A 21,341-nucleotide genomic window follows, 5' to 3' on the forward strand; every position below is an offset into this window, starting at 1 on the left:
AACATATGAAGGGAAAGTTCCACCTTGTGAACTCTCTCCTTCATAAAATTAATGAAAATAGGACGAGTTCAACCTGTCAAAATCAATCTGTTTGTGTCCAAACATGCCCATCAAGGTTTCATCTTAACTGTTGCAATTTATTCCCATGGAAGCTGACTTGTATCACAGCTTTGCATTAATATTATAGTATTTTTTTTTCATAAAGTTGCACACACTTTAACATGCTAGGTCAATCAGCAAAACAATTCAATCAACCATATTAGTTTATGAGTTTAATTAACCATACAGGTTCCAATATGCCACAACAGGTCAGGTATAGCTATCTTATGCAAAAGATGAAGAGAAACATAAAGTTCAAGAGAGAAAGGTATACTGCAGGGAAACAGCAAAGCTGGGCAATCAGCAAGAAGTTCAGTGTTTCAGAGGGGAAAAAAAACAGACCATACGATCAGTCTCTGTAAATCAGTTAACAGTACAGTGAGGAAGACTTTCATACAGTGGAAGCAGACTTCAAGAAAGATTTGGTATGAGCTGTGGAGAGAGGAGGAGAACACAAAGAAGAGAAATGACAGGGGGAGTTCAAATCTGAGATGGATTTTGAAAATGGGATTCCTGTAGAAGACAAATAGCTAGTGGAGACCTCGGGGACTGGCAAAGCATTCTTCTTGCTGCTCACAGCAAGAAAAAATATCCACCAGCATCTAGACAATACAAAAATCAACGACAGTATTTACAGAGTCTTCAGAAGAGGGCATAGACAATATGAATCAACACTTCCTGGGCAACAGAAAGAAATTAATTTTGCAAGAAGTGAGCTGCCTTAAGGGACAGTCCAGGTTTCTATCTCATTACAGATAAAATGATGAACTGATGAAGTTCATTTTGAAGGTTTTCATTTAATCAGAAAAAAAGAATGCTAATCTTACCTTACACTGAAGGAAATAAGAATTAGGCCAAAATGCACATGAAGAATGAAGTAAGTAAAAGCTATCAACTCCTTTATTACCCATACAACAGGGGATAGTCAGTGTTAGCTTCACAAATTTGAATGAGACAGATCAAAACCAAGTTTCAATTCACCAAACAACACAAAAATCAAGTCAAGATGGAAAGGCTGGATTATTTATTTTAGACATAAGCTTCCATAAGCAAGCACTGACTCAGAAGATGACCCAGTTGTTAGGGCCAACCCTTTGTGTTAAACTGCTCACCTCCTGCCAACCATTAACAACCTTCTTTTCCAATACCACCCACTCATGCCTTTCCACAGCACTTGTGCAGCCCTTCTGTGGTTTCTGGAGTGAAGATGACAAATGCAGCTAACCAGCCTACAAGCACTGCGCAGGTAGCATAGGTGCTCTTCAACTGGGAAGGAAGAAGCTCCAGCAGTACAGAAGCCAGGGGTTTCCTACTTCTTCCTCCCTGTTTCAAACCCCATCACTATCCTATGTCAGACTACCAGCCCCATCAAGGGGCATGTCTTGTTATTTGGCAGAATGGAGTATGGGTCCATTACTTGATTCAAAGTAGGAAGCCTCAGGCATTTAGGAAAGGGGAAAAAAAGGTTTAGACAGAGAAGCTCTAAGGGAAGCTAGCACTCAAGAGGCTGTTTACGGCAGAAGTTCAAATATTAATCTAGCATAATGGTCACTTCTGTGAGACTTGCAGATGAAAGCAAAAAGTAAGATCTTAGGCAAAAAGAGATTTGCGAGGAAAGAAGTATCTTAGATCAACAAAGGAAAAAACAGGCAAGGTTTCAGACACATAAGAAGAAATGGTTCAAGTACCAGAAGTCTGTGATTCTTACCCGGTATATTAGTTGTTCTAATAACCAAAAGATCTCTCCCTAAAAGCCCCTCTTTTTTTTTTTTTCACTACATCCCCCAACTACTATGGCTATAACACCACAGTCTACTATATATGAAACCATGCATTCTACAGTGACTATACGTACTACATTCCTTACAACATATATTTTTCAGATCATTCTTATAAAGGCAACTTACATTGCTATGCATTTTGCTGATATTTAAAGCATGGTTTAAATACAGCAGGTTTGGTAGGTCAGAGGCTGGATCATGTAGGCTTTCCAAATCTTTCTTGTAATTCACCTAGAAAGAGAATTCAGGTTATGTAAAATAAAGATTAACGAAATAATTCACAACTTCATATTACAGTGGGGCCGTCCAGAAACAGAAAGCATTAAGTGCTTGCCTGAACAATCTCTACCAGCCACTAGATGGTGGTCATTTACTATTATTTGGAGGAAAATGAAACAAGGATTCATTCTACTGATACATTCTACAAGTATTTGGGAACTACTCAAACTTCTCAAAAAGGACACATAACAAAATCACACCTTGTATGACTTTTCAGACTAGAAAGGAATCATTATTACTTCTTTTATTTCCTTTTCTTTTTCCTTCCCACCCTCAAAAATCTTAAATCAAGAGCATCTTCCTCAATACTTTGAGTTTACTCATTTTAAACACTCTTGATTCTTGCTCTTTTTCTCTTGATTCAGGAATTACACTAACTGTCCAAATAAAAAAGTTGTATATAAAACAGTTAAAGGGAAGTGCTCCTGGGTTTATTTAATACAGATAACTTTCAGCAAAGATAAGTAATACAGTCACCTAAGGCAAAAGATTAATAACTTAATGCAGTAGTAAAACATAAGTTCCTATCAGACTGTAGTAGCATTTTCCATACAACTTATTGCTGGATGCCCATCTTTACAGGAAGAAAACCAGCCACCTTACCTGTCTTGGATGACAAATCTTTTAAACCAATACCTTCAATCACCTCCACATATGTATCATGTTCTTCACTGATTTAGGTGGACTTCAAATCAACAATGCAATACTCAATTTGCATATCTCTTAAAATAATAATTACTTCAATGAATTTTTACTAAACATTTAAGATTTTGAAAACAATTACATATTCTGTTGGACCCTTCCCAGAGCCGGCCTCTCCTGTTTCACATTTTGGAAACACGGGTACTACAGAATACAGGCTTGTCTCTTGGCTATCTGGGATCACAGCCTAAAGAAGAGCTCACATTTTTAGCATCAGACACACTGTTAAATATATCATCCCAACAGTATTATCACTTGATATAGATGTTTTTATCCAATCTGGCTCCAGCAGCAGGCACCCATTGCTGAATCTAGTGACTGCTGTACTTTGTGAAAACATTCAGAAGATCAGCTGGCAGAAGTCTAAAAACAGACATCTACATCTGAGCTGCTAATGCAACCTCCTTCTACAACCACTGGAAAGATGCCAGCACTCTGCTCCTCTAAAGACAGGCATCTACAACAGGTCTGAAGAATTGCCCTCTAGACAAGTTTGTTTCTTTCCTGAATACAAAGGGACCGAGTACCAAGTGATTATCTAAGAGGAAGCAGTCACACCTTTTGACACACAAAGTTAAGCAAGATAAATTATGAAAAACTCTACAGGCCCTTGGAGAAGGGCTTTATCAGAGCAAAGGAATAAATGGACAACATGCTGTACCTGCTATACAGACACACTGTATAGCAGAGACTGCTACTCAGAGTAATTTGTAAGATGGAAAAAGAAATTCTGCTTGAGAACAAATGTTAGGTTTTTCAGAATGTAAATGCATATAAAATACAAAGCAAATTCACTTACATCACTTGCCAAGGTGGATGCAATCTGTGCTTGCTTGAAGGAAGCAGTGTCAAGAGGATTGTACTGGTGGCTCTTCATTTCCTTACTGAACTGCTCTTTGTATTTCACCTTCCACCAGAACAAACATTTCTAATATTAACATGTAGCACTTACAGAAGGCACAGAGAATTCAGACTACAAAGGAGCTTATTAAAGGCAATTGTCTTATCCGTAAATCTTTAAACAATTAAGATGTTTAAAGAAGCTCAGTTTAGCCACACCTGTGACTGTCTTTTGCTCGTTTCAAAGTAATTTTTATGTATCTGAATTTTACTAAAATAAAAAAACATTTTTAAGATTGTCACATGCAATTACTGATGCTGAAGGATTTATAAAAAGGAAACAGAAACAAAACCATATGACTCACCTGAGTAATCAAATAAACCAGAAGTTTGACTACTAATAATAATCTACTCACAGAGAATCATTCAATTCATAATTGAGATTAAAAATGCATTTTAATAAAAACATATTTATAAAATGAATAAATTGTAAAACTTATAAAATTAATCACTTGTGAATTTTTCAACCACTTGTAAGTGGGAAGTCAGAATCAAACTTCCCACTTGGCCATCTTACCACCACCAGTTCCATGCGTCACACTCACTGTGCTAGGCTGCTACCAGAGCCCCCAGGGCTATTTTTAATTCTGCCAATAATGTCCCATGAGACCCCAAGGAATCTCTCTGTAGTACAGTCCCTTCTGGAGGACAATGCCCACCTCATTACAGTGTTAGAAAGCATAATTAAATGACTGTCTGCCATCACTTTCACTCTCTTTTCTTCTTGTTCAAAAGAAAAAGGAGGAATGACAAAACATGTAAGATGAAATAAGCAATATATAAATGTTGAGGCAATGGCATTAAAAGTAGATAAATCACAAAAATTCCATAGAACATGCTAAAGAACTGAATTCAGAATCTGAAAAGATGAAATCAAAAAAACAGTAAATCTCCCTCCTTTTCCCCCTTTGGTGTGCATGATCATCAAACATCTGGAGACTGCACACATGCCTTGCTTCTTTCTAACAGCTGGGCATAATGGAGGAGAATAAAGTTCACTCTGAATTATGCTGCTTTCATGACTGTTAGTCAGACACCTGATATCTGAGCCTATGCAACATCCATTATAATTTACCACGCTCTGCATTAAATAAATACACGGCTTTTTCCTTTATTCCTTTTTTCTCTGTTCCCCCATGAATGTCTAATAAAGTGGTTAAACCACCTCAAACAATATCCTTCAAATTTTTTTTTCTCAGCTTTAGTTGTGGGAAGAATTTTCTTTTTCTTTTTTAGTTCCTCCTTGCCTCAAAAGACTCTCAACATGGTTTAGCTTATACAACCTTGTTATGTTTAGCCACGATGCCCGCTATCTCATTGATCAGGATAACAAGAAACCAAAACTAAGCCACCCAAACAGAAACTAACCATATATGCTCAAGAACTACATTATGATTCCAGAACTTATGTTAACTTTTCAAAGGAAGGGAATTCTAAAACATTGTTACTTTTAAAGAGAAACTTTATCTGAACACATGATGAACTTCATATCTTTCACACTAACTCTAGAAAAAAGTATCTACTGCCTTCTGGTAGATTCATCTGGTTCATATTGTTTGATATTTGCCTTGGCTGTGCATCAAGTGCAAAAGCATGTATCTGAATACAAAGACACTGCCTTTATCAAAGGCAAATCCACATTCTGTACAAGCAGTGAAGGAATAAATCAGAGGGCTTTTCTCTTTTAAAAGGTGAATCCACAACTTGCCTTCTAATAAAAATCAGGCAGTGCTGGAATACATGATTCACAAAGCCTCCAAAACCAGGGATCAAGTCAGCATGGTGAACAAAATTGTCTTTTACTCCTTGGGCATCAACTCACATCATACCAACATCGTGCACAAGACTTTTAAGTATCCTACTACTGCAGACTGTCTTCTGCCCAGCCAATAAATGGCCACAAACTGTGCATGCAGATGGAATGCACACCATGGTCCCTGATATTCTTGTTAAGTGTGAAAGCGTCAGTGCCAAAGGGACCTCGCCTCACAACTGGCCTGCCATCTTCCAGCTGCAGTCATTTCATGCCTTTTTTTAAAAGAATTTTTTTAGCAATACGATTCAATCTAGAGATTCCAGTAATAAATCCTCTTTAGTGTCACTTCAGATCACATCACTGCTACTGAAGGAAAGAGGGGAAGCCAGAGAACCCAGTTTTCACAGGGCTGCGTCCTAATGCCAGTGTGCATGAAAGTCCCACCAATCTGACTGCAAACATTCCTGCTGCAGTGAGGGATGTCTTGATACCTCTAGGCCCTGCCTCGTCTGGCTGCTCTGCCTATTGCCTTTGCTCTCCTCCCCAACACCACTGCACATGTCGCTCTGGGGCAAAATTGAGGCCTCACAATAATATCAGATGACCCTGGCAGTATCTCAAGAGCACTTCCAGCAGTAATTTAACTCTGACTTGTCATAGGGGATTGGTCCCATTGAAAGCTACACATGCATTCACTTTCTCTTTTATCAGTATTTTCCTGTTTCTTTCTCCCTTTTGAAGGAGAGCGTGGGGTGGGAGAGGGAGAAGAGAGACAAGCAAACCCATGGATGAGTCACTGTGAAGTAACACACACTGTATTTATCCTGCTTTTGAACAGGAGAAAGTTATGAATGCAGTTTAAAGAGGAAAAATACGCCTGAGAGAAAGGGTTCTGATTAAAAACAAGGCAGAAAAATACTTCATCAGTGATTTCTAAAACATCTGAAGGGGGGAAGTCTGAGCAATGCTGTAACATGGTGGAAGAGCAAACAAAAAGTGGGAGTAGAAATGACAGTTGTTAGTAGAAGCTTATCTACAGATTTCATCATTAGTTTAAAAGGATGGCTACTTATTTACCACCTTAATTAAAGTCTTAAGGCTGTTTATTTTTTTAGAGAGTATGTAGTAGGGGTTAATTTAAAAGAAATGTGTGAAGGCTGCTCTCTAATTGTTGCTGAAGAAAGATCAGACTTTGTAGGCTTTTAACACAACAACATCCCTGAAAAAAACCAAACTGGAATTAAATAAGGCCTGGATAAACAAACTTCTTATTGGCCTTGCACAAAACCTATAAAAGTCAGAATTGCAGCTGGACAGAGCAGTGTCTTTTGAAGCTTTGCAGCAACATTCCTAAATCAAATCTGTAGTTCAAAGCTGTTCACACAGGGAGTGTTCAGTTTCAGAAGTGGATGACATCACCCCACTGTTCAGATTTACAAAGAAACTACAAAAATTGAATCATTCAACCACTGGGATCCCAGGATGAAGCAGACACTTGCAGCTAAAGCATTTCCTCCTAGCCATACGAAAACATATTTTTTAAAAAATGAAAAACCTGTGAGAGCACACAGTTATTGAAGGAAATGCAACATAAACAAATAGCTAAATTATTATATTGGTTGCTGAAAGCACTAGGAGAGTTTAAAGCAAAGAAAGACTGAGAAAATGCTAGACTCTTTGTGTTGTTACTGACAATGTCAGAGAAGGTACGTTTTGAAAAACATTCAACATCTAACAATTTTATGCCTGAAACAATAAGCACCAGATCCAGCATTAAACTGAACATCCAAAATTATTCATCATAAAACCAATTACTGAACACTATAAGGGGAATACTTTGTATCAGCAGCTCTTTGAAAAAAGCGAACAAAGTGCATTAGAAAACACAAAGAAGACATAAACAAGAGCTTGTTTTTTACAAAAAATATAAAAAGTAACCCAAATTATACAAGGTACATTCAGCAAATTGACAAGCTTCGTGTTTTCACAAGGGCTAACATAGGTTCTGTTTTAAATTTGGTTTAAAATCAACAAAAAGGGGTTACCACGTGCTGTGGGTAAATACACTAGTCCTGGAAGCTATTATTTTTGCTGCTGCTGTTGTCAAAAGCTTTGTTAAATTTAAAAAAAAAAAAAAAAGGAGAAAAAAAGAAAAAGCGAGAGGGGGTACACGGATTTTGTAGATCCTTGAGTGCCAGTCAAACATTAACACTATTTTCTCCACTTTGTTTGCCTTCCTGCTTGCCTTGATTGCTTTCTCCCTTCGTTACACCCACACTGCCTGACCTCTTCTTGCTCCTGTTCTCTATACTCCCTAAATTACCTACCCATATGCACCACATTAAAACATGTTATCATCTTCTCTTCCCATCACATCCATCAGAATTGTCAACTTTGCAAATTTACTGTGAGGGTCAAATAACTAATAATTCTCTGTATGTCACAGCTTATAGATTCATGCTATTAAGGGAGATTATCAACTTTCAGCACAGAAAGTTTAAAATGCTCCCATTTGCTCAGTAACAAATGGAAACCCTAAAAGACAGAAAGTCTGGAGACAATAAAAGGATCGTTAACTTTATTATTTTTTTTAAAATCTTGCAATTGTTACAAGCCTGCTTCATGATCCTTGCATGAAGAGGACTGACATGACTGACCCATATTTAGGGCTCTTCCTCTCCTACAGCACAGGTGCATTCCTCATCCTGCCCCACCACCCTGCTCTTTGCACACAGGGGTCATCTTCATTTTTCTGTGCTCTTGATTTATGATCAGTGTGTCTAAGTGTTATAATGATTCAAATAATATATAAAAACATTAGACAACTCATGGCCAGTGCCTTCCCTTCAGAGGATGTATGGAATCGCTGAGTGCACCACCCCACTACTGAAAGCAGCCTGGTATTTACAGCCTTCATGCTGCTGCATGCAGATGGCTGACAGCAGAGTGTCAGACTGAAGCGATGCCTCCCTTTCTGAAAGTACGTGATCCATCACACACACTGGAAGCAGCCACAATAGTGTAGACTGAGGAGAAGACAAGAGAAGGAAGGATCCCAAAACTTGGATCCAGGCCGAGTGGTTGCAGAGTTAGGACCACCAAGGTTTAGTAAGAATCTTCTTTACAAATAAACTGTAAGCAAGCCACGTCTTGTCAACTGCTCCTCTCTTTCTGCCACACTTTCTGCACTATTTGGACTCTCTAAAGAAGTTAAAATTGCACACGAAATGCTTTCTTCTGTAGAAGGATCTCAAGTAGAACTGCTGCCATCCCAGTCCCTGGCAGTGAAGAGACTCTATTATAAAGCTTTTGCAGATGCAGCATACATTGTCCAAGAGGAAAAGAACATCTAATAAAAATGAGATAAAAAGTGCATTGATAGAGCCTATGATGCAGCTGGCTCAGCATCAGCCTGCAGGACCCCATGATCCAGCTGGTAGTTTTTGATTGTTGAGATTGTTGGCCACCACCTCAAGGGTACCAGGCTTAGTGAGATGGAGAGGGCCATTGGAAAGTGATCTGCTTTGGTCCCATTTGTGAGGACAAGCAGCTGCAAGCCTAATAGATTCTGAAATAGGCTGCAAGGAAAGAAGTGTGTAGACAGCTAGAGTAGAAATAGAGAATAGTACACACTAAATTTGGATATGAACCCTTTCAAAAACCACTGAAGGTGTTTGCTGAATGACAGACAGCTCCCTTTCCTATAAGTGACACCCAGGTCTTATTAGAAAATACATGTTGACTGCCAAGCCTCCAGGATGCTAAACACAAAAGAATGTCTTAGCAAACTTGCTCATCAGCAAAGCAATGAGCACACGATCCATTACACAATGGAAGAAAGAAATCTATTTGGAAAACACAAACTAACTTTGATTCTGAACACATTTTTAACAAAGCAATAAAAAAATCCATGTATTTTCCTCTTTTTCCCTTTGTGCAGTTTTAACGCTTCAAAGTTATGATGGTCCAGTGTGCAACAGGAAATCATGTAGCAGATATCCAAGGACAACAGCAAAAGGAGCTCAACCTCTTGCAAACAGACACTGGATTGTTTTGCAGCTTGTTCTCTACAACACATTATTCCATTCTATCCTAGTTCTATGAAAGATGTTTGTTATCTAGCCAAATCACAAGTATTTGTTACACAACACTGGTTTTCAGACTTTTCTAGTATATACACTACTAGAGTTGGGAGTTTTATCTAGTTCTGGAAAGGGTGACATGGCCTTCTCCTATCAAAGGGTGTTATTCTCCTCCTACAGCAGGGCAGAATTTGTTCCTGGGTTTACAAAAGCTCTAAGTGTAGCCTGACAGGATTACTAGTTAGGATTATGCAAGGCACTGATAAAGAACTACTCCAGAAAAAAGAAACAAAGAAAAAAACCAACAGGTCAGCAGTCAAAAATCCCTTTTCACGATGTCAGGCTGATCTGTAGTAGAGTCTTATGCACAGATCTTATGAGTAGAAGATCATAAGAGGAAAAGAGGGAATATTTGTGTTTTCAGCTTTCTTTTAGTTATGGACTAAAGTAATCCCTCCATTTTTCTTCTCTTTTTTTCTCCTTTTTTTTTCTTTTTTAGGTTAATATGTAACAGAAAGAAGGACATAAAAGGTTCGGTTTCAGGGGGAGGGAAGGCGGGTGGTTTACATGTCAGGCTAAATTCAGATCCCATTACTCACATTAGCAAGCAGTTACACAAAAGACCCTAGTTACTTCAGTGGGATTAATCACAGGGTAAGGTTCCACTCAAACTGAATGAGTAGCAAAATTTGCCTCTAAATGACATACAGTTAATATTTTAGAAATCCTAGATAATCTGTATAAATATACACCATCTCCACTAAAGACGAGCTGTAACAGTCAAAGTTCATTGTATTTTTGCATTAAAATGTATATTCTGTTTCCTAAAAATCTTAAATTTACCAGTCACTGCAATACTATATGAAAAGTTTGAGAACATAATCTTCATGCAATTAGAGATAATCATCTAAAAATCTAAATATTTTCTTGCATTACTGGGAATGAGATATCTGAATGAAGTCATTGTAAAATGACAGAGAATCTTACTTGGCTTAACAGTTTTGAAACTCCTTTAGCATGTTCAAAATCTGGTCTTCCAAGTACAGCAGGCTCCTTATTCATCTCTCTCCTTCCTCTCTTGTACTCAGCCTTTAAAAAAAAAAAAAAAAAAATCACTATTAAATTGTTTGCTTTTGTTTTATGAAGAGAAATGTAAGCATTAAAACTAGTGGAAAAAGTCTCATTTAGTGATCTGCATTGACACTACTGTTCTAATCATCTCTGAAGAAAGCCCTTCTCAGGCTTCAGGTCCTTAACAACATAGTATTTATTTATTGTAAAACACAATGCACAGCATTCACAAAATTCAACTTTAACCAAATGCATAGCTTAAGCCGGAGAAATACTGTTCTCCCAATCAAGGCAGAATGAGTTACAGTAGCTCAGCATTTTACTACAGGGTCTGCATCTTACACAAGATTATTTGTAGCAGCTGAAAACAGTCTTGAAACAAAACTAGACTGAGGAGCAGATTTTTCGAAATGTAAGGTCAAATTCCACTTTCACTGCAATCTTGCTCAATGTCAGTGAGGTTGCATTGGTGTAACAGAGTGGAATTAGTCCCGCAATGTTGATGTTACATGATCTTTCCAGCTGAACTGCCTCCCATGCAAATTCCTACAATTTTTTTCCACAATGCATTAGAAAACAGCACAGATGAATCAACAATAGTGCTTTGCGGTATCACAAACTAAATTACCAATTGCCTAAAATAGGTTTCTTGCATTACTCAGGCACTGTGAATCAGAAAGGACACAGTGTAACAACAGACTGATTGACAGAAATAAAATTCCCAAAGCCTCTCTAACTCAAAGAGGGCTTGAACAGCAGTTAGCAAATTTGGGTGTTGGACGTGAGACTTGCTAGAAGTTCTTGGTTTTCAGAAAACTCTGAATAGTCAAAAGGTGAATCTCGAGTCTCTTAAAACTGTCTCTCCATAAGTGCCTAGTCAGTCTCACACTAAACTATTAGCAGTTACTTCAAATCGTGGCTCAGGACTTATATATGTTGTTTGACTTGTCTCCAATAAAGTATTAAATTGCATCACACACTACTGCTTCTCAACTGCTCCTTGACCTATCCATTAGCAGATGTCATGGTGGGAGGGCAAAGAATTTGAGAGGGGTGTTCGGGAAGGAGAGCCCCCATGCAAGAAGCAGTGTGTTTGCACAGCTCTCAGAAGGACAGTGGGGAACTGCATTTCCCTGTCACTGCCGGCTGAGACAGGAGGAGGAAGGGGAGTCCTAGGATGCAAGTTTCTCTTGTACCGAGGTGGAAAAAGGCTTGGTATGTCTTCTGAAGCACAGTATAATATACGAACAAATTACTTATTTTGAGACTGGTTATCATGAATAAAGCTGAAACAAAATCAACTTTAGTAAGGCTTATGTTGTCTTTAGATCAATGACCAATAGTTGCAAAGGTCACACTGTCAACATCAAAACAGAAGAAACCTGTAACTTTTTAACATACCTGGCAAGGAGTTGTTTGGGGTTTTTTAATCAAATCCCCTTAATGGATTTGGGGTTGCAGGTTTTCTGCTTAAGACATTTGAGAATTTCAGCAGCATTCTAAACAATCTGAGTGAAATTGGAATAAATAAAATAACTTGTCTAAAAAATACAAGTCGAGTAATATAAGAACATACATCACTTATTATTTTTGTTATCTCAGTTGCTATTTTTATGTCTGGCCTGTTCAGCACTTCAGTGTATCTATGAGTATCTTGCACATCCTTCTTATAGGATACCTGTCAAATAGAAAACAGTTTTGTTTAAAATAAGTAAACAAAAATGTTTGAAGCTTTGAATGAGCTAACAACTCAGCTATCAAATTCAATAGAACTCTAACTTATTCCAACATAGTCCTGCTTGACAGGGATTATTTAGTAAAACACACACACACAGGTTAACAGGATAAGGAAGAAATTCAGAAGCACAAAATACAATATTAAAATAAAAGATGGTTTTGCTTAGAAGCGTAATAGAAAATGAAAGCACTGCAAAGACCCAAATATGAGGTTTTATCATTAAATTTCAGATGACTTCTGAGTACAGCATTTTTTCCATGCTGTACCCTTTTTAATATAAACTAACCCCCCTACAAAACTGAGTACCACAGCCTAGCAGATTGCAGCTACACTGAACAGAAACTGTAATTCTACCACAGTGAATGTCTTTCTCAGTAATAGGCAGCCATGTAGCTGGTATGTAATTCAATGACACAACTCCACCACAGCAACCCCCGCTCCCAACAACTCCACTTATCTGCTCCTTTACACAATCATGGGAACAAGAAGGCTGAGTGTTCCAGCATGTTTGAGTACAAGACTGAATCTTTCTGTTTGTGCAAAAGCCACGACTTAATGAATGGGCTCAGAAAACTTTGGCCAGAAGGCTAAACCACAGGTAGGAAAGTCCAAACATTCTCCATTTAGCAAAGCAATCAGAGGAACAGCACAGACCTCAGGGACATTACAGAGCTCTGAGACCACAAGTTATCCTTCTTTTCCTTCTTCAGGGTCTGCAGACTTTCTCCTCTCCCTTGCTGTAGTACATGTGCCAATCTAAACTAATTTCCAAGAGCTGTCTTACTGAATTATTCTGAATGATTACAAAAATCGTCCCTGGTATTCAAAAGTCACTGACAAATTGAAGTCTCAGGCAAAAGTTAGAGAACATAAAATAAAAGTCTACAGGAAATAGAAAGTATCAGAATAATTCCTGCTTTACTGGAGAGTCTGTTAGATTTCTTCTGCTGTTTAACAAAGTTAATCAATCTCTAAAGATAGTATTTCACAATCAAGAAAGTTCTCAGCTTGAAGCTTCACTTATAAGCTCCACATCTAGCTCCTATTTTCAATGCAAAGTTCACGCCGGGTACAATGCAACAAACTCATAAACTGCAGCACTCAACGACAAACATAATTTGTAGAAATGTTATTGTAAAAAGAAAAGAAAAAAAAATTTTACTTTTTGGCCAATATTTTACAGGCAACAGGCAAGTAATTTTGCATCCATATGGCTTCAGCTAAGTAGACAAGCTAAATAGGCTTCACTGTTGGCTGCTTGCCCAAAAATAGATCTTATAATTTTTAACCTACAATGAGTGACACACAAGTGTAATCACTGATAAAATAAATAAATAAATAAAGAGTTTGGATGAATACAGACCAAAGTATCACCTACCAAGAAAACAGAAACTGATTCTTACACTTTGTTTAAATCACTAGAAGTTTTGTTTTGGTTAGGTTTAGATTTCCTCCATTTTTTTAAGAAACTAGATGTACAGACAAGCATTTGCAATTCAGGGCTTTACATGAATTTAGTTAATTATATGCTGTTCATCCTAATGACCACATGAGGTGAGGTGAAAACCACAAAGGCAGCAAGAAACAGGTTTCTGAATAGCACCCTATCATCCATGTAAATTGCAAATTAAAGGCCAGCATATGTGCTCAAAATAGAAATTAGGAATGGAGTGAATTTAACAACAGAGAATCAAGAATAGTGGTGATAAAGTTGAGGAAATGTGGTCACTTATTGCTCCCAAATGACATGATCATATAGTACATGAAATAATGGATTGTGGTTAATTTCAGGGGGAAAGGGGGGGGAAATAAGACAGTGACAGTCCTTTATATTTCACCATTTCCAATTATATTAGATGCAAGGCCAATTGCTATAGCTTTCCCTGAGTGAATTATTATTCTTCCTGCACCTAAACCAGTATACCTATTACTTATGTCTGAGGGAAAGTCATCTAGCATTTTACAAATGTCTGCAATATATATTTGCTCCATTCTGCAGCTTGTCATACTCCGGTGAGAATAAAAATGTTATGCAGCAGAACAGTAGTTTGTCAGAGGTAGGCCAAAGAAAGAAAAAATATGTTTCCCATTTCCTGAATAACCTCAATCCCTGGATGCTGACCCTTTCCCATTGGGACACTGTGCTGGCCTCTATTACACAGCTGCTATTTTGTTCCATCTAGTGATTTTTTATTTTTTTTTTAATAGTGCTACGTTAGAACAGTAAAACCAGAGCTATTCCAAGAGAGCAGGGGAACAGATGAAGACAGGGCAAAGCAACCAGCTTGGTGTGTGCACCCATGGGCACCAAGAAGACGGAAAGTAGAGAAGCCTGAGAGAGAAGGAAGAGAAAACAAAGCCTGGCCAAGCAACAAAAGAAAGGAATCAGCAGAAGCACCCCAGGAAGGGGCCAACTTTTCTCCTGAGTTGGTTTGGCTCCTTACCAAGAGGCTGAAACCCTTACTGGAACCTCCAGGCATCACCCTTACTCAAACTTCACTTCAAAGTGTTGCTCAGAGTCTACCAAAAAACATCACCAAAGGCTCAAGAATTGCTCCTTCTTATGAGGACCATGGGTGTATGAAATATCTCCTCAAACTGGCCTTTTTGCATAGGAAAAAAGTAACTGAAATACTGACAACTTAAGAGCAGCTGAAAGACCTAAATAGAGAGTTACAATGGACCAGTGGGAAATGCAAATGAGAAAGAAGCAGGGGCAAAAACGGAAAAAAACCTGTACCATCTCTGGGTTTTAAGCTGCAAATAGTAAATTACCAACTAAAGTGTTTTTCTACCCCTGTTTGAAATTTCAATTAAAAGTGGTTACATTGTTGAGTATTTTTTAAAAAAATATATTCTGAACAAAAGCCATTTCTTGTCTTTAATCCCAAATGTGATGATGTACTCTGAATTGCCACTAGTTTTTGCAAAGCATGGAAAATATTCAGGGCTTGTTCATGATTAGTATATTAATTTTAAGAGAGGCAAACCTCCAGCTCTTATAAAAACACATAAGGTCCAATGAGGATAAACACATCAGTCTATTTACTCCAGCTGAGGGTCCTGAAGATGCTTCACTTTTCATGATGGTACCAGTGCATTGGAATGCACTACAATGCTGCAAAGTAAAGAGATTTCTAAAAACATTGCAAAACATCTCAGATTGTCAATCAGCAAATGGAAAGTTCTGCTACGTGGTGACACAAGCACACCTAGTTTTAAAAGACTCAGACCTTTCCCGCAATCTTTTGTCTTCTTCCCTGTTCCAATTCCAAAACTATTCCAAGCTATAGGTAATAAATTATTAAAATATGCACAAGCAGCTATGAACATATTTTGCCCTCTTGAGACGCACACACAGAAATCAGAAAGGAGCTGGGCACACCTATCTGCAAGAGCTTTTGTCTCTTACTGTTTGTCCTGGCCTAGTATTTTCTAAGAGGGGCAAGTCCACTAATGGCCTGTCAGCTGTGTCTCTACCCTCTTTTCTCTCATCTGCACTTTGGGGTACATCAACACTAAGAAAATGACTATCTGGTGACAATCATCATTGGCAACAGCTTTTCTGATCCCCACTCAAATGGTGCTGAAAACTGTTTCCCGACTCATGTAGAAGAGACAAACACATTTCTGACCCATTACAGATTGATGCAGTCATCCTTTCCAGTAATGGGCTTGAAAATTGATTGGTCCCAATTACATCAGGAGTAAACACATCATTTTCAGCACCAGTTGGAAGTGGTCTAGGGGGACATGCTGTTGACAACCACTGTCAGCAGAAAGTTAGTCAGTGAAAGGTGATTTTTCTAATGCAGATGCTGAACAGAGAGCCAGGAGAAGCTTGACTTTAACATGATCTGCATCAAAACAAACACGGACATTTTAGTATGTTATTGATGGTGTTTAAGCACATCAACTTTAAGATCAGCTGATTTGGTCTTATCCGAAAGATTGTAAACTTTTTTTGTGTGGATTGTGAGTGCACAATATCCTGAATATGAAAAAGCAGCTTACTCTTAAGACAACATAGACTTCTTAAATATTCAGATTTAGATGGTGAGTGATACATTATGAATTACATCATATGGACTGCAAAGAGCATACATATGCATCAAAATTTTGATCAACTGTCAACTAATATTTTAAAAGCAGGACTGTTTCATACATAGGCGTTAGAGAAAAGGCACCAAGGCTCCATCCTCAGATCTGCAAACTGCTTTTTAAATGTTCATAGATTAATCTATTGCAGTTTTCTTACTTGTAAATTCAAAACACTACTTCCTTATTTCATACAATATAATGCTATGACAAGAATCAGTAATTTTAACCAAGTGGAACATAAAAATTGCTGTACAAATACTTAACGTTGTTTTGCTATTCATAATGCCCAGTGACAGACCAGATCATGAAACAGACAAAACTGTGATCCACAGCTTTGAGTATCTTCATCAAATGCCATGTGCAGCTTCTACCCAGGTACAATGCAGAAAGTGTTTTCTTTGCTTCAGAAACTTAATTGTCATGTCATTTCACTGTTCAAATACTTTCTTCTACCCATGTGATTCTCAGCTACACATAAGGTGAACCAATATTTTCTGACCTGACAGTTTTCTAAGGGCTCCCACCTAGTTTTGGTCCTGAGTTTGCAAACTTCCAGATGAGCTCAATTACATCAACCAAGCGCAGACTTAAAGTAGGCTGATGATCCCTGCTTCACTCTTCCCCAAATGCCTTTGTGTGCCAAAGTCACATCATTAACATTCACTTCACAAAACAGAAATGCAATTTATAGAGAAAAGTAGTCTGGATAAACATGCTTTCATTCAAGTATTATGTAGTATTTAAATTATTTTTCAAGTAAATTCCCTATCATTAAAAAAGACACTTTTCTTCTTTTGAGAGCAATCTTCTTCAGTCTAAGTATGAAGAAGAGAAAAATGTTCTTCTCATACATGATCACATTGTTCAGGAGATTTTACAGTATTTCCCTATTACGCAGCTTCAGCCCACACTTACAGAGCATGTTAATGATATTCAAAGTGGTGTGAAGGCCTGCAGCACATGACAGTTTCAAAATGTCAACACAAATGCATTGTAAGTTGAATACAGTCTTAATTTTTGAAGGAAATTGCACATTTCACAGAGTTGAGTATAAATGTCAGCCTTATTTTAAGGCTGAGTAAATAGTCTTGAACACATCCTAATCCTATTAGATGCAAACCCTGCATGTAAAGGTTGAATTGAGTTGGCAGAGCATTGTAGGTAAACACGCGTTCTGCTCCCATAGGTATACTGTACTGAGTGGTGGATAAAAGAGCTTTGTCCTTCTATTCCCCCAGCAGTTTCCCTCTTCTTTTCCCTACACTTTCAAAGCTGTGATTCTACAAATAGCCTGAAATAGTTTGGAAAGACAAATGCTCAACATTTGGGATGCTCGCCATTCCACGCTCTGACTCAAAGATGAAAACTCACGCAGCCCTTAATTAAACCTCTACTTACAAAACAAGAAATCTGCAGCTATTCACCATGGTGCCCAAACAATTACCACAGGAGCTGTGTAACTCCACTGAACAATAACTTGACTTACACAACTTTCTCCTTTATGTTTGATAAAAGATATATCCCCATTGCACTGCAGCTCCCCATGAGTAGCCAGAAAGGATCTGTTCTTAAACAGATGAAACTAACTGTTTATAGACTTTTATGCTGGATACAGAGGGTTTGTTTGATATTTTTGAAGTTTGCTCAGGATGAAAATAATTTCCTTCATATTTTTTCATTATTTTTAACATGCTGTTAAAAGTGCTTTTATCAAAACATCCTTCCCTCCTTGCCTTCATCTCATTTTTTTTCCTTGCTTTAAGGGTGAAAGAAGATGAAACAACTAAATTTCATTTACTCTCACATCTGTACTCTGCTCTCCTTAATTCTCTTAGCTGGTGATGTACAAATGTAGAAGGGGAATGGGTTTTGAGCTAGCATACTAAACCTCAGATTGAATTTAATTCAAAAATTCATCTCATATTCCTCATGGTCCCACCACTTTCTCTGAGAGGGATTTCCATCTCCTTCTCCAGTAGTCCACCATCATTCCTACTGCTAGGTAAAAAAACCTCTTGCTTATGGGGAGAGTTCACATTCCCAGCTCCTACCCTCTGTCAATCTGATATCCTGATGCTTCCAACAGCAGAGATGGACAGAGTTTGACAGGAAGAGGGAATTCTGTAATCAAGGCAGGTTGCAAATTACTGCTGGGAGTTCCAACGCAGGTATTTCCCAGCAGAAGAAAAAGTTATTCTTCAAACATAATGCTTCCCTGAAGTCTTCTAGCAGCCTTTTAATCAGCAGCCAGCTGTCAAGATTCTGCACACACGGACATACATCTAACACTGACATTTAGTTTTCAGCCTACATAACCTAAGAGTGTTTGTTACACTGTCAGCAGAGAAGATAGGGTAAATTCAAGATAATTCAAAATGAACACCCGAGCTTTGTTTTCTACACTGTTAGCAGTAAACAAATATCCCGTTTATCTAAGAAACAAGATCACATACCTCCCTGACTTGACTTGGTTACCTAAGAAGAGAAATTAATCATAACTTTAAAGGCATTTACATTAGCTGTTCTTACTGGTTTTGTGCACCCTTTAAAATGACCTATTTTAGCCAATCTTCTCCTAAAATTTACTCTTCTCAAAAGTAAGTTTTTACCAAACCTAAAACTAACATACATTTTTCTTCAAAGTTGTGTTTGTATCATTCAAGACACTAATCTTGGTAGCATTTCTGCCCCCAGCAATGGTGCACTGAGCTAGTGTAAACTAGCCATAAAATCAAACCTGACTTGATACTAACAAAAAATGTAAATACTATTATTTGGCTTTTATATTGTGAAAACCTAAAGAACTTAAAGAAGTTAACAAGCAGCTGGGGGATTAAAAAAAAAAAAAAAAAAAAAAAAAAGCAACCAACTTTAAAAATATTGCTAAATACTCTAAATTATTTGTAAATTTTCTAAGGAAAGCTATAGAACAAATACTTTGGTCAATGGTATAAACTAGTACCAGGCATCAAACTGAACTCTATGGCTCAGATTCTGTCAAGTAAGTCATAAATTGTTTTTTGAAACTCATTTGATATGTATTCATGAGATAGGAATAAAGTTATTCATGTGCATAAAAGTGTGCAAAAGCAGAGCAGAAACAGCTGCCTTCTCTCCTCTACACAGAAACCTTGAAGAACTATCCAAGTGTTGACAGGGTAAGACACTGAAACCATGATGGTGTTCATGTAAATAAAGAGTTTTATACACTTTTAAAGTACAGGTAGGTACACATGCATTCAGAGAACCTGCATTTATAATTCTATTTCAAACTGATAGCACTTAGTTAATACTAATAAACAGTAACTGTTTTCCACTGCAATTTATAATAAAAGTCACATATCATTACCTGTAGCATATTTTATACACACATCATATCCCAAATTATTTCAGAGCAAATAATGTAAAAAAATACCAACTACTGAAATATGAAAATATTCCATGCCCAATTCATTTCAGTTATCTGTAACAGATGTATCTACCCAAACCAAATTCATTTCAGATGGAGGAGTACTTACATCACTCTGGTATTTACTGACTTCCATGGCATGCTTAATATCTGGAGGCTCCATCATATGTGCATAATTGGAAGTTCCTTTCTCAGCATCATGTTTTTGTTTATAGAGAACCTGAAAAGAGCAACATTATACTTTTGTGACCTCAGAAGAGCAGGTATAATAATATGAGCTGGGTTAAACCTAGTGTTGTAGTATGCCTGTATTCAGGAAGAAACATAATAAATAATTAAGCTCTCTAATGGAATGTGAACCCTGAAATGACAGCAACTTCCAACCAAAACAGAGACACATGAGGCACAGTTGGAGGAGAGACTTCTCTTCACCTGTTATTGCAACGGAGGTATGAGTAGACAGGGGGAAGAAAAAGAAATACACAGAAAATTAACCTTAAGGTGAGAAGACAGCCCAGGAAAAAACATAAGTGAAAGGGGTTTTTGCTCAAAACACACTTGAATCTATCAGCTAAATAACTATTCCAGGTTTCCTTTTATTTTTTTCTGTTTTCAGGAGGAAAAAAAATATTTTGTGCATTCCTCATAAATAACATGAAACACTCATAGCCCATTTCTTCCACTGTTAGGAAATTACTATCACCATACACATTTTGACTAGCCCCCAGGTTCACAAAGAAAAATAATATTTATATTAAATTGTCATCATGGTAAAGTAAAAAAGGAAATGGATTGTGAGTTTATAAACAATTTATTTTTTTTAAGAGAAGCTGAGCTCAATTTTGGGCATTCATCCAGCTTTCTCCGTACTGTGTTATATTTACATATACACACACTCACATACTAAAAAAGCCTGAAAAACTGATCTTGCCCTTATCTTTGTCAGAAGCTTTTATGCTTACATTAAGAAAATTCACCAGGTTTTGATGTCTGAAGAAGCAGCAAGCAGAAAGAAAATTCATTTTCTAATAGCTCTCGGGAGTAATCATTAAAATAATCCCCAAGAAAACAGCAAATACTAAATAAGATTGAAAGCTGATCAGGAGGAGAAGGTTTTGAAACTAAAACCCCTGATAGCAATAAAAGAATACTGTGTACATCTTGAGATGGGAACTCCTGACTACGGTGATTCAGACTCTTTTAGGACACTAGAACTGTGAGAAAATGTTGTATCTGTTCGTGTTTAAGGCAGCAAGATTGCATCTGAGTCACAGATCAGGGTGCCCAAGGCAATATTTTAGTATCTGCCCTGACTATCTCAGATTACAAAATGATATACAGGCTGAGAGATTAAGACAAAAAGGGGTGGGTTTTTTGCACTGCTACTATATGAATGCAAATATCAAACTAGGAAACTTAAAAT

The 21,341-nt window shown here is 37.5% G+C and overlaps 1 protein-coding gene across 1 annotated transcript in view; it reads right to left on the reverse strand.

Moving 5' to 3' along the window:
- NEBL (nebulette) overlaps window positions 1–21,341 on the reverse strand; it is a 96,701-nt gene that overhangs the window by 60,329 nt on the left and 15,031 nt on the right. The window contains exons 6-10 of the mRNA XM_026842404.1: window positions 20,028–20,138; window positions 12,247–12,348; window positions 10,587–10,688; window positions 3,661–3,768; window positions 2,007–2,111 (exon numbers count right to left, since the gene is read on the reverse strand). Coding sequence (XP_026698205.1) covers window positions 2,007–2,111; window positions 3,661–3,768; window positions 10,587–10,688; window positions 12,247–12,348; window positions 20,028–20,138 — 528 coding nt within the window. The remainder of the gene's footprint in view (window positions 1–2,006; window positions 2,112–3,660; window positions 3,769–10,586; window positions 10,689–12,246; window positions 12,349–20,027; window positions 20,139–21,341) is intronic.

This window comes from Athene cunicularia (assembly GCF_003259725.1).
Source record: "Athene cunicularia isolate RWA chromosome 2 unlocalized genomic scaffold, athCun1 chr2_part1, whole genome shotgun sequence".
NCBI lineage: Eukaryota > Metazoa > Chordata > Aves > Strigiformes > Strigidae > Athene > Athene cunicularia.